This window comes from Phyllostomus discolor, chromosome 13, assembly GCF_004126475.2.
Source record: "Phyllostomus discolor isolate MPI-MPIP mPhyDis1 chromosome 13, mPhyDis1.pri.v3, whole genome shotgun sequence".
NCBI classification, from domain to species: domain Eukaryota; kingdom Metazoa; phylum Chordata; class Mammalia; order Chiroptera; family Phyllostomidae; genus Phyllostomus; species Phyllostomus discolor.
In genome coordinates this window covers 45,806,190-45,820,121 of record NC_040915.2, presented here as the reverse complement: position 1 = coordinate 45,820,121, position 13,932 = coordinate 45,806,190, and the positions used below count along the sequence as shown (strand labels likewise).

Sequence of the window (13,932 nt, the reverse complement as noted above, 5' to 3'; positions counted from 1 at the left end):
GTCCAGAACACACAACCACCCTCGCAGACCGGTGAGAAGGTGGACACTCAACAAAGACAACGAGCGTTTCACAAGAGTCCGTCCTAACGTCCCCCAAACGTTTGGGAAGGTGCCTGACCTCCCGAGTTGTCAGGAAAATGCAAATTAAAGGCACGGCGAGACCCCAGAGCCCGCCCACCGGAAGGGCGGGACTGAAAACCCACGCACGCACGCAATCGCGCGGCCACTTCGGAAAAGGTTAGACGTGTCTTACGAAGTTAACCCCGCCCTCACCGCGTGAGCCTGCAGGCCCGCTCCGCAGCCGACCTCGGAGAAGTGGGAGCGCCTGTCCCCCAGGGCCTCCAGGCACCGCTCGCGGCGGCCTGGTCCGTCAGAGCCCCTCCGTGGGAACGGCCCGCCGCCCACCGGCGGTGAGTGGGTAAACGCGCCATAAACTCACGGAGCTGGTGCGTCCACAGCGCGACCCTGCCCGGCGGCGGAGAGAAACGGCCCGGCCACACACGCGGGAACGCGCACGACCCCCAGAACGCGGTGCTGGGCAAAAGCAGCCGGACAGAAAGGGCCACGGGCCACGTGACTGCACGTCCACGAAGCTCCAGGACGGAGGCCTGTCGTCCGTGGGGTGGCACCCAGTGTCGGTGGGGGTCACTGGTGAAGGGAGCCACACACACACACACACACACACACACTCACGGAGCTTCAGGGGCACGCCCCACACTCGGGTGTGTGCACCCGACGCCGCGGTGAAGTCAGAGAGACGGTTTCGTCACACGAGAGGAAGCGCTGACAACACCCCATCCCGCTCACGGTTCGGGCCCGAGGTTCCCGCTGGGCCGCCCGCTGCTCTGGCTCTCGAACACAGCCCGTACTTGCAACTCCGTGCACACCCGCCGGCCTTCTCCTCCCACAGCCCCGCCCCGCCCAGTGCCCCGTCCCTAGCACGAGCGTGTAACTGCCTCCCGACCCAGCCTGCGAGCCCCCAGGGCTGGATCACGTGTGCTCGGCTCGCCCCCTAGAGCACGCAATTGGGCCACGGAGAGAGGCATTAACGTCTCATCGACCCGACACACCTGGGTGGGGGTGGAACAGGTGTGTGGAGCAGCGGCCCTTCAGTCTCACGACGCAGCTGGGATTGAGTTAGTTGCAACCGGGAAAAGACGAAACTGTTAAAACTGGAAAGAAATAAGACATCCACAACACATCGGGGCCTGAGTGCGCACGTGCAAAGGAGTGCCACAGCGGTTCCGCGCCCTAGGAAACAGCCGCCTGCATGTCGAGGTCGGTCTGGGTCAGGGTTTCCCAGCACCTCGGGCCAGCCTACCACGGCCCAGGTGACTCGGGGTGTCCCTGGATAGTCTACAAAATCGCTGACGGGCGCGCCTCAACACTGTGGAGGTCGCCACAAACAAGAAAAGAAAGACAGGACCCGTCACAGCCACACGACTAGAGGCGCCTCACGACTAGATCCAACCCCAGAGCAGAAATGGGACCTTGGGGAAAACGGGCAAAACCCAGAGTGACCGCCAAGTTCAGTTAATAGTAGTGACCAGGGTGGGCGGGCTCCTGTGGCGAACACACAGTAGCGCTGCATCAGGCGGAGCTGGGCGCCGTGGGCAGGGAGACTCGGCACTGTCTTAGCGACTTTTCCATACATCAGGTGGTTCTCAAAGAGAAAGTTCAGTTTTGAAAAGGTATACTTCCCTCCGGGCACTTGGCGGCCACCTGCTGGAAGTCCGAGGTCCCACCCCATCAGCTACCACCCACGCCCGCGCCGAGCGCAGGCCGCCGGCTGCTTACCTTGGGCGGGTCGAAGAGCTCAAGCACGCGGTCCGCGCCGCCCTCCGGGGCTCGGGCGCGCCGCAGGGCCAGCCGCCCGCGCTGCCAGCGCGGCCCGCTGTCCATGGAGGCCTCGTCGGCCAGGCTGTAGCGCAGTGTCGCCTCCTTGAGGGCCTCGGGCGGCGGTTCTCGGGCCAGGCTCCAGGGCAGGAACTTCCTGGCCAGGCCGGGTTTGGGCCGGGCCTCCCCCGCGGCTCCAGCCGCCGGCACCTCCCCGGCCGAGCGGCGGCGGATGATGTGGCGGAGGCTGTGGCGCAGGTGCTGGAGGGCACAGGGCGCGGACGGCCGCGGCGGGGCCAGCTCCTCCGAGCTGCGGGCCTTGGGCAGGGCAGGGGCGGCGGGGCCGGAGCCCGCCTCGGCTCGGGGGGCCTCGGCCTTGGCCGGGGGCCCGCGGCCCGCCTCCCGGTAGTCGCGAGCCGGCGGCCCGGGCGCGCGGCCCTGGCGCACCTCGCGGCAGAAGTAGAGCTGGAAGAGGTCGGTGAACTGCAGCGACACGAGCTCGGCGCGCAGCGGCGCGTGCTGCGGGTGCTCGCGCACGAAGAGCCAGTACTGCCGGGCCAGCTCTCGCGCCGTGGCCACCGCGTGCAGCTCGCAGAACTCGCTCCAGCCCCGTGGGGCCGGGGCCGGCGCCGCGTTCGTGGGTGAGGAGGCGGAGGGCGTGGAGGAAGCCGCGGAGGGCTGCAGGGCGGGCCCGTTCATGGCGGAGATGCAGGTGGCGCGGCCGGGCTGAAAAACAGGTGGGAACAGGCAGCAGGGAGTGAGCACACAGGTGAGATCGGACCTCTTAAACCCGCCGCCGGGGGCTCGTCATTCACCAAGCCCAACACCGGCCATCGAAGATCCCTCGCAACGCAGAGATGCAACGAAACGGGCGCTTCCGTACCAAGCTGCGGCTACCGTTAAGCGGCACCGCCTTCTTGGAGGGCAGTGTGGCCGGGTCCCAGTTCCGGACCCAGTAATTCCACTTTTAAGTGTTCAAGAGAAGTCTCAGGACAACCCCCTGCTAGACCTTTCCCGGCCCAACATTTAAAATGGGGGAAAAGTAGATACAACTGTTAAGCAAAAATTTAAGCCTCCCGTGGCTGAAAGTCTTTTTTAAAAGAAAGAGGTTTATTAGGCCATTGCCAGGCCCAAAGACAAAAGGGAAGAAAGGAGAAGCCGTGGACGGCTGGTCCGGGGGCATGGTTGGGGGGGGGGGGGCCACTGGGTCCTGGCCCTGGAGGTCCCCACAGGTTTTTATACCACAAGGGTGGGGGTGGGTGGAGGCGGGTGGGGGTGGGTTAAGCCTGGTCTGAAAGGATTTACACCAGCCACAGACAAAGCTGATGCAACCCCCCACACACACACACACACACGCATTAGAAACTTCATGTGTAAATCAGGAGCCGAGGCTCCTGGGGCTCGATAATCCCTTGGAAACCCATCCTCAGTGGCAGCAGACCCACAGACGCGAGAGCAGGCCTTGGCCGTCGCTGGCCCACAGAGGTGCTGTTCCACCCCTCACTCTCAGCCTGTTGCTGTAACTTGGGACACCTCAGGCTCCTGTCTTGCCACAGCCCCATTGCCCTTCGGCCGGAGCCCGTGGCGCACCTGCAGGCTGGGATCTCCTGCAGTAGTGGGGGAGGATGTGGAGACCGGTGCCGCCACCTCGGCGAGATCTCCAGGGGACACCACGAGGCAAACAAAGCAAACCACAGAGCGATGCACGCGGCGTGGTCCTGCTGACACACGCACGGAACCCCACTGCCGGCGTTCGTGGGCACGTGGATGCGTGTGCGTGGTGGGCGAGGACGGCGTGGCTGGAGCAAACCCATCCAGAAACTGTGGCGACCTCTGTGGCCGAGGGACCAGACCTGGGGTGCAGGCGACAGGTAACCCAGGACGACCGTGGCGACTCTTCGCCAGAAGGTGTGGTTGACAACACAAAGCCCGTCGCTACGGTTCCCCGCGTCCCGTGGTTCCTGTCTCCTCGCGAGGATTTTCCTGCCAGGTGTGTCCGGCTCTTCCTCAACCACCTGCCAATCACCCATTCTCCCTTCTGAAGTCTAAAACCGCTCCAACCCTTCTCCTGCGTCCGGAACGTCCCAGACGCCCAGTGTGGCCTGTCTCTGGAACTTCTGGTCTATGTGAATGCCCCACGCACAGGTATTCAGACTTGATGCTTCTCCCCTTTGAAAACAGAACCCAAAAACACGGAGCCGGGAGGCTGAGTTCAGAGCCCAGCGCCGGCACTTACTAGCTGTGTGACCTTGGGTGAGTTACTCAGCTTCTCCCTGCCTCAGTGTCCCCGTCTGTACAGTGGGGGCCATGACTGTGCCTGCCTCACTGGAGCGTTGTGAGAACTGAGTTAGTTAATGTAAAGGCCTCAGAGACTAGGAAAAGCACAGTAAGGGCTGGCTGTTTTTATTGTTATCTGAATGTTACAAGGACCGTGTATTGCTGCCAATAAACACAAAGCCACAAATGGAGAGGGACAGACTGCCTAGACTCAGGGAAGGTGCAAAGGTATTTCCTGCTCAGCCGACCTTTGCCTGGGGCTCCCCTCCGTTCCGCCCCTCAGGTCCCTCCTCAGGCCCATCTGAGGGGCGGAAGCCCCCCACCCTCTGCTGTCCGCGGTGCTGAACCCCAGGGCACCACCAGTACTGGCCTCCTTCCAGCTGGACCCGGCTGCGCTCCAGCCCCCACTGGGGGACACAGAATCATGGCCGCTTATTTGCCTGCCCCCCAAAATGTTACCGAGGGCCTACTATGTACCAGACACTGTGCCAGGACCTGGGGATGCAGCAGTGCCGGAGACCCAGACAGAAATGCTCACTCTCCTGAGGCTGCATCTCACACTCGCGTGCACACACACACACACACACACACACACAGGCTGGGTGGTCCCTGATACCCAACTGGACCTCTTTGAACCCGGGGCTCCTCGCCTGTCAAACAGGGAGCAGTGTGGTATCGGCCTCATACAATGGCTATGAGGAGTCCTTAAAAAGGGGGCTCACATGGAGACCTGAGCCCAGAAACTGGGGTTCTGTCACCCTACCATCTCCAGACCACGGTGGTGACGCCGCTGCTGGTCACAGAAGGACACCCAAGACAGCCCAGGGCTGAGCACCCGCACACGTTAGGCTCCCTGCACCGAGTAGGCAGGCAGCAAAAGCTGCCGGACAGAGGGGAGGGCGAGGAGCCACACATGCCCTTGACCGTCACGCCCTGAGAACCCACGCCCCGTTGCTGAGCGGAAGGCTTGCGCCTGCACGTGGGGGTGTCCTGGGCCCCGGCCAGCCCTGCAGCTTGCCTTGACACAGGCGCGGCAGGGCTGTCCTCTCAGGTTGGGGACTAGAGCGCTCGGACGCCAGGCCCCGGCCCCCACCGGCCCCCGCCGCCTCTGGGCGGTCACTGCACCGGCATCCTGCAGCCCCGCCTGCTCGCAGGCGGGCAGCCCCCCTGAACTCACCAACCCCGCACAGCGTGACACTGCCGTTCGGCAGCTACGACTGTGTGATGGGCGCCTGTCTTCCCACCACACTGAGCTCCACGAGGCCAGGGGCTCCCCGTTCTGCGGCGGCGGCTCCAGGCACCGAGCAGGAGCTCCCGGCACCGAGCAGGGGCTCAGCAAGTTCCTGTCGAGTGAACACATGCAGGAGGCCGGCGGGATCTGCAGCCTCTCACTCTTCCGGCTGACACGCGGCGGCCGGCGCCCACCGATGGGCCAGCCCACCTCCTGTGCACCCTGGGCCTCTGCCTGCCTGCCCGCCCCTTTGCCTGGAACACCTGTCCCTGGCCGCCCCTGCGTGTCAGTCTCGACGTCCACCTGTGGGGCCAAACCCTAGCAGGAGCCTTCTCGGCACAGCTGTGCCCACTCCGGGCTCCGTCCCTGCGCGGGCGATGGATGGCCCCCTCCTCGCCACGGCCCGCATTCCGGCTTCTCCCCTAGAGTGACGTGTCCTGAGCACTCGCTGCATCGCACACACTTTTCTGACTGCCCTGGCAAAACGAGGACCCCCCGCCCCCGCCAGGCCTCATGACGGCATTCAGAGGTAGGGCCGACAACGGCCCCCATTTCACAGCTGGAGAAACTGAGGCACAGAGAGGCGCCACAGCTCAGGATGGACGGCAGGAGGCGCCCCCGAAACGCCCGTGGGTGCCGAATGCACCCCACAAAGAAGACTCTTCCCAGCGAGTGTTTGTGGAATGGATGAGTGTGACCCAGGCAGGAGCATAAAGGTCCCATTCAGTTCCCGGTCCCCAGCGCACCAGGGGGTCAGGGAAATAGCCACAGGGTGAAAGCAAGGAAACAAAACAGGCGACGCTCGCCCGTGCCGTGTGCCCTGCTCTGCGGCAGACGCATTCTTCTCTCGTCCGTCCCCCGTCGGAGGGGGAGTCCCCGAGTCACGCCCAACTTAGAGCTGAGAAAACCGAGGTGCTGGAGGAGTGGCTCTCCCCGGCTCACGGGGCCGGCGAGGGGCAGGGCTGGGATTAGAACCCAGTCACTCTCAGTGAACAGGAGCCCTGCTGCCTACCGTTTACCTCCCTCCCCCAGGGCTGTGCGGCCAGCGGACTGAGAGGCCCTCCCGGCCCTGCCTGCTCCCCAGGGCCCGGCCACAGCGGGAACTCAGAAATGCCAGCTGTGTGAATTAGTGAACTCTCGGGGTCCGGATAGGCTGCAAATGGCGCACTCCAGAGCCACGCCGCTGACCCAGGAGGGCCGACAGAGAAGGCAGTGAGTGGGTGGGGGTCTGAGGAACCCGCCGAGACCCCTACCCCCACCCAGATGACCTCTCCGTGGTGGAACTGCCAACCAAAACCGGGGTCACCTCCTTGCCAGGTGCTGCAGAAGAGGGGCTTCCCCCTCTGAGCCTCAGTGTCTCCACCTGTGAAATGGGCTGATGCTCTCTGGGCATCTGCTAGGAGTATTCTAAGGACTGATGTCTGCGGGGTGCTTGGCGCAGGGCTCCAGAAACGCATGGCCATGGCCACTTTATTACGATTATTGTTAGGGAGGAGCAGGGCCGGCTCCCGAGGAGGCCAGGCCTGCCGGCCAGGAGAAACCACAGGGAGAGTCTGGCCTGGTGGGCAGGGCGGGGGCATCACGGGAACCGAACAAAAGGCCTTCTCAGGGGAGAGGCGGCTGCTCCAGGCAGGAAATGGCCAGCTGTGGCCCAGAGCAAGGAGGCGGCGGTGCCAGGAGGCTTCTGGCGCTGTAGGCAGCCAGGCCATGGGAAGCCAGTCTCCGTCTTGGGCCTCGGCTCAGGTGGCGGCCGTTTATTGAGCACTTACTAGGTGCCAAGCCAGGAGGAAGGGCAGTTGATCAGATCATGCCAACCCTGGGGTCAGGGGCTAAAAAGCTCCGGACAGAAAGCAATGATTCACCACCTGGGGGTTCCCAGCAGCCCCCAGGCTGAGGCTGTGGAGCAGGAGTTAGAGGGATGTTTGGGCACCTCAGCCCCCCGACCACAGCATTCAGGAACCTGGGCAGCCGGCGGGACGAACAGCTTTCTACCCAGAGGGGTCTGCACGCCCAGAGGTCCTCCACCTGCTCAGTCTGGCCTCCGGGACAGGGACTCCGCAGCTGTGGGGGAGGGCCCCAGGACTCCCCAGTGCCACAGCAGGGTGAGGATGAGGAGGAGGTGATGCCAGAAGATCCCCTCCTGGCACCCCACCCCCGAGCCCCCACCGCAAACACAAGGAGATGGAGACAGCTTCCTGTGGCCCGGCTGAGGGGCAGTGTTAGGGGGCGGTCTGCCACCCAGGACCCCGGACTCAGAACCACCGTCAGAACCACTGTGTCCACGGGAGTGCCCGCGGAGGGCGACCTGGTGAGGGCCCCGAAGTCTCAGCCTGCTGTCTGGTCCCCCTCACTGAAGCATATCCATCCTAGGGGACCCTCAAGCCTCTGCCCAGTCAGGGAGAGGAGGTCAGGCTCTGACACAGCTGGGAGCCCTGGCTCTGGGCGTGGGGCCGTGACCCCTGAGATGGGGCTCTCAGGCTCGCCCCCATCCTACCACCCCGGGTAATGCAATCTCGGCAAGCTACCGTGTCCCTTTAAACTATCGGGCCCAGGTGCAGAGAAGGCTCCTACCCACCTGTGGGAACTCTACCTGCCAAGGTGTGGGGAGGATATTTTAAATTGTGGTAAACGGAGTTAAAATGAGCCAAACAGAGCCTCCACCCTCCCTCAGGTCCCCAGCAGCCCTGCCCCCAGCTCACAGATGTTTGGGCAGGAAGTCTCAAACCTTCAGAGACACCTCCTCTGGGGAGGCCTCCAGGTTTGACTCCAGGCCACGGGGAGCACTTCTGTGTTTCCCACCCACACCACCAACTTCTCCAGGAGCTGAGACCCTCTGCCCAGGGAGGCCCAGAGAGCTGGGGGGACCCCAACACACACTGCCGGGCCGGTGGCCCACGGCCCTTGCACACACTCAAGCTCCCCCAGTGGAGCAGCCCTGGGGAGTAGGGAACAAAGGCTCTGGGGCCCCAGGGAGGCTGAGAGGTGGGGTCTGCCCTAGACCCTCGGGCTGCCGGCGGGGCCCTGATGCACTCTCTTGGGTCCCCTCACGCTCAGGGACATTTATCAGACAGGCACAGTCTGCCAGACCGGAAATGCCCCCTGCTTCCTCTGCCCCCGCCCCAGACTGACACCCAGGCCCAGCAGGGCTTGGGGAGGCGGGGGAACGACAGGGGCCATCCCCCCACCCCCCAAGAATGGGCAGTGCTCCCCAAACCCCACCCCTCTCCGTCCCAGCCTGCGACTTTTCCTGGTTAACTGCCCTGGGGCCGAGGAGAGCAGGGTGAGACTGACTTGCACGAGGGGAAGCAGCTCAGCAAGCTCCCCCTCCCCCGCCAGCGGGGCTGCTTTGGGGCGATTCAGGAGGGGTGCCCTCAAGCCCACCCACTCCTGTGCCTCTCCCCACACTCGTCACCCTCTCTGGGCCCCTCCTGTGACACGACACCGCCGGAGTGCCAGCTCTCCAGGGCCAGACTCCCTGCCAAGGGCCCTTTTGTGTCCACCTCCGCCAATCCCGTCTCCAGTCCCCCGGGCCCCCGAGGCCGGGCTCCCCCACCCCCCACCGTCAGGCGCCCTGTGAGTCAGCTCCCGGTGAGCAGGGCACAAACTTCCTCCCTCCCAGGCCTCCCTGGGGACGCTTGGGGCAGCGGCAGCCTCCCCCTGGCCCGCCAGGGTGGGGGCCCACATCCGGGCCAGCCCCCAGAGGCTCCAGGCCTGGCTCGCGAGGAAGCCTGCAGCCCGGCCCCCCTTGCCGACCCCTGACAGGGTGGCGTGGGAGGAAAAATCCTCCAGCCATCTGCTCAGCTGCCGTGTTTCCGGCCTGGGCGAGCCGGGGACGCCGGCGGGAGGACCTGCTCTCCTGGGGAAGTGCCCCCTGCCCCGGCTGGGAGGAAGGACGCGGGGCTGAGCATCCAGTGGCGGCCGGGGGACCCTGGAGCCCTGACCGAGGAGAGCTGGTCACCCAGGCCTCAGGGGCCCCAGCAAGCAGTATCCAGCTGTGGCCTTTGGACCCGCCTGGTTCCCAAGGGACCTCAGGCCCCCGGAAGCCAGGGAGCTGGGGTGCAGGGCTCCTGGGTCCAATTAGGCCTGACTCAGCTAGTGACCCCAGCTGAGTCACTTCCCCTGGGCGGCCTGCCCGCCTCAGTTTCCTCGGGGAGGAGGGGGAGCTGCGAGCTCGCAACTGGCACTACACCTTCGGACTCCACCAGGCGGGCTTCTCCTGCCTGCCAGATGGAAGCAGCTTCCTGCCCCTCCCGGCCCCAAGCGCCGCACAGCCAGGGCCCCCTAGGGACCCTTTCCCAGGGAACCTGGCGATTCAGTGCCAGCCCCTCCCCCGGGCATTAGCAGCAGTGGCCCACGCTGACCGAGCGCTGATTGTGCGCGAGGCTCCGCACCTGCCTCTTCTCGCAACAACCTTGTTGTGAAGTCACGTGTACTCCCATGACCTACAGGAGGGGACCTGTTGCTCAGGGGGGGTTAAGGGACAAGCCCAAGGTCACAGAGCCCTAGAAATTACCCCCAACACTCTGCCGGGCTCACACGCTTAGAATATGAGCCCACATACAGGCTCACAGAACCTGGAGAGGCTGGGATTCTCCGCCCTCAACGGACAGGTGAGGCCGGAGGGCGTCAGGTCACTTGCCCAAGGCCTCACAGCTACAGGCTGGCAGAGCCCATATTTGGCTTCAAAGCCCAGGCTGCTACCAGGGAGAACTGGCAACTTAACAGGAAAGGCCTCTCATTTAAATAATAATAATAATAATAATAATAACTATTATTATTAAGTGCCAGGGCCCAGTACTAAGTGCTTTATGCACCCTGTCACTGCCACTCAAAGTGGGCGGGTGCCAGGACAGGCAGTGGGAGGCGCCTCCAGCCCCACCCCCTTCTGCCCAAAGAGAGGTTCCATCCAGGAGGTCCCGGGTGGCACCTTGGGACCCAGACATCCCAGGGGGCCCCCAGGCTGAGCTGCAGCAGGGCTCCCCGTCCAGCACCTGCTGGTCTCGGGCAGAGTTTGACTTGTATTAGAAAGTTCTGTCAGCCCCGGCTGGTGTAGCTCAGTGGATTGAGCTCGGGCTGTGACCCAAAGTGTCGCAGGTTCAATTCCCAGTCAGGGTACATGCCTGGGTTGCAGGCCATGACCCCCAGCAACCACACATTGATATCTCTCTCTCTATCTCCCTCCCTTCCCTCTCTAAAACTAAATAAATAAAATCTTTTTAAAAAAGAAAAAAAAAAGAAAGTTCTGTCAGCCCTGGCTGGTGCGGCTCAGTGGACTGAGTGCCAGCCTGTGAACCGAAAGTGACCAGTTCGATTCCCAGTTAGGGCACATGCTTAGGTTGCAGGCCAGGTCCTCAGTTGGGGGCCAGCAAGAGGCAACTGATCGATGTTTCTCTCCCTCTCTTTCTCCCTTCCTTCCCTTCTCTCCAAAAGATAAATAAAATAAAAGTTAAAAAAAATAAAGTTCTCCCTATCAGAGAAGGCTCGTGCCCAGCGTCCAGAAGAGCGGGGAGGGGGAGGACCTGATAGGAGAACAAGCAGAGCTCACATCCAGGACAGACAGTATAACAACAATCTCATCATTATCGCCCCTCCTCCCCCTGGTCACGCAGTTGTAAACACTTGGTGAATTCACGTATGTGTGGTCCCAAGGGCGCTAAGAGGCAGGTACTCTCCCATTTGACAGATGAGGAAACCGAGGCTGGTGTGGCTAAGCAAGGTCTCATAGCCAAGGAAGCACCATCTGAGCAACCTGCCTGAGTCTTCAGAATTCTTCTCCCCAAGACTCAGGGAGCCCGGAGCTGACCATGCAGGAGGTGCTCAAGGCACCCACCAACAAACACTCCACAGCCCACAGCCGGTGACACTCATGATGGCAACGATAACATTGCCACCTCCACCTGTAACTGAACCCCTTCTCTGCCAGGCAGCAGGTGCTTCTCAGACACTGGCTCCTGAAGTCTCTACCACAAACCTGCTGTTACCCCATTTAACATAATGGGAAACTGAGGCTCACCAGTGTCAGCACTTGCCCCCACCCTCGGCTGGAAAGGAGGCGGTGAGAGAATCGAATCTAAGCCTCCAGGACACTCCTCTGCCACTGCTGAGCCCCTGAAGGTCCTCAGTCCAGCCCCCTTCCCTGCCGCGGCCTCTGTAGCCCGCAGGGACTCCAACAAGTTCTAGGAATGTTCACCCTTTGGCTCAGAAGGGTTTTCCCTCCCCGAGGGGGGTTGTGGGAAAAGGCTCAGAAAAAGTGTATTAAAAACCCTTCCAGCTTCCCCAACAGGCCCTGGCCTCTCATTCACTGACCCCAGGCCGCCCAGGCGGCCTCTGCCTGCTCTCCCCCTATTAGGGCTGGGTCTCCAGCCCCCACAGGCCCTGAGGAGCCGCCAGAGCTGTTTCCGCTCGCTCTGGCGGCCAGGTCAGTGACGGGAAATCCAGACACGACTCGAGCCCACAGCCCTGGAGACCTATGCGCCCACCGCCCTGGCAGGGGCCCCGTGGCTGGGCTACAAGTGGGAATGCGGAATGGGCTGGCGGCCCCAGCTAAGCCTGGCAGCGGGCGGGTGTCAGGGGATGCTCACCTCCCAGGCAAAGGGGGCGCGGGTCTCAGCCCCTCCTGCCCCCAAAGCTGGACCATGGCCCTGCAGACATTGCATCGCCAGGCCCTTTGCTCTCAAGCCCCTGCCCACACCCCAATTTCACTTCCTCCCCCTAGGTCCGGCCTGGCCAGGCCCCTCCCTGGAGGCCCCCAGCTGCAGGCAGTGACCTCCTCACCTACATCATCGTGGCCCCGGGAATGGGGAAGAGAAACAGGGGAATGAGGAAACTAAAGAGAAAAAGCAGCAGCGGGACAGGCACACGCAGTTCCTCAAATGCAGTCCCCATCATTCCAAAAGCCCTGGTGGCCGAAGGGAGGGAGGGGTTTCTTCACTGGGCATGGAAGGCCTCTGAAACACCCTCCCAGCCCTGCTGACCTATCAGTCCAACGCCCCGCACCCCACCCCACCCTTTCTTTGGTGGGATAATTCCCCTGGAGCCCCAGGTCCTAGTTGTGAGGGTCCCTGGCCAAAGAGACCTGGGCTCTAGGACCCCCTAAACCTTGTGAACCTCCAAATTCAGTGGCATGGGGGCATCTGACCCGGCTTACCCCCACAGTGCAAGGAGTGGGGAGAGGGGCTTCCAAAATCGGGGTGCTACTCTCCTAGCCACATGGCCTGGCCTGGGAGAGGGAGTGAGCCGAGGCTGGAGGGCTCTCCTATTCTCACAGCCTCAGCTGGACAACTTTCACTTTCAAGGTACCTAGCGGTGACCCCCGACCCTTCCTCACCGATCACAAGTTGAGGGGGACTGCTGCCCTCAACGGGTTGGGCTGCTAAAGAGGCGGACTGGCAGTGTTGGCCATACCCTCTCGGTGTCTCCCTCGCCGCCTGGGCTACCCCCATTACATCCCCAGCACGTGTGTGGGTGGGGGTGTCACTGGGAGGGTGTCGCAGGCGCTGAAGAAGGGTCACCCCGGGAACGCCCCCATTCGAGTTAGCTGCAGGACAACATTTCAGGCTGTCGTACGAGTGCGCAGACACTGAGCAGAACTGGACACGGGCCTCCTCTTCCCCCATTAAAGCCCTCCCGTCCCCGAGGACGCGAGCGCTTGGGAAGGCGGGCTTACCTGAGAGAGAGGGGGTCCGGGCCCGGCCGGCCCATGGCGTCGCGCGCCCCTGGCCCCACGAAATCCCGAGGGGGCGGGCGGGCCCCCGCCCCGGGCACGTTCCCTCTGCGCGCCGGCTCCTGGCTCTCGGCTCGCTCAAGCCGGGCTCAGGCAGGAAACCCGGGCTCGGAAAATGGCCAGCGTCTCATCATTTCCGCCGCCAGAGCTTGACAGCTGCGGGGGGATGCGCCCCCGGGCCGCCGCCGGGGAAACTTTGCTGCTGCTGCCGCCGTCGCCACCGCGGGCCGCGATAGTCCGGGCGGGCCGCCGGGCGGAGGCGGTGGCCCGAGCCCATGCCGCCCCGCGCCGTTATGTAAAGAGGAACCGGCTGAGAGAGCGCAGCCCGGCGGGGGAGGGCGGCCACGGCAGGGGCGGGGCCTGGGCGGGGCCTGGGCGGGGCTACACGAACTCCGCCCATGTCAACCGCGAGCCAGACTGAGCCCGAGGGGGCTCGGGCCGGACCTGACCCCGCCCATCAACTCGCTTCTCCCTGGCTGGCCTGGTCTTAGCGTCTCCAACGCGGGCCCGGCAACAGGAGGGGCTTGGTTAGGCCACGCCCACATCTCGCCCACCCGATTTCGCAACACGCAGCCTAAAGAAGGGAATGAAAGGTCCGAGGGGCGGAGCAACTTTGGCCCCACCCACGTAGCGCCCGCAGACCACCAAGTACCTCAGCCAGCGGGGGCGGGGTCAGGTACTGAAGAGGCGGGGCATGGGGCGGGGCATGGGCGGGGCGGGGCCGGGCCCAGCTGCCTGGCCTCGAGGGGGCGCGCCCCAGCCGACTCCCTCCTTCTGGGCCTTATCTGCGCGCGCCCGGCTGTTCGGTGCAATAGACACCGCAGCTTTCATCATCACCCGGGGAAGGATCCCAACCCCACCCGGC

The 13,932-nt window shown here is 63.7% G+C and overlaps 1 protein-coding gene across 5 annotated transcripts in view; it reads right to left on the bottom strand.

The window, feature by feature from the left end:
- SH2B3 (SH2B adaptor protein 3) overlaps positions 1-13,410 on the bottom strand; it is a 31,952-nt gene extending 18,542 nt beyond the window's left edge. For 2 of the 5 annotated variants that reach the window (XM_036014927.1, XM_036014928.1), the window contains exons 1-2: positions 11,926-12,014; positions 1,798-2,562 (exon numbers count right to left, since the gene is read on the bottom strand). In XM_036014927.1, coding sequence (XP_035870820.1) covers positions 1,798-2,562; positions 11,926-12,000 — 840 coding nt within the window. In that variant the 5' untranslated portion in view covers positions 12,001-12,014. Of the gene's footprint in view, positions 1-1,797; positions 2,563-11,925; positions 12,015-13,010 lie in introns of those variants that run through there. The other 3 variants (XM_036014929.1, XM_028528156.2, XM_036014930.1) reach the window with 2 other exon arrangements.
- Between the last annotated feature and the right edge of the window lie 522 nt (positions 13,411-13,932).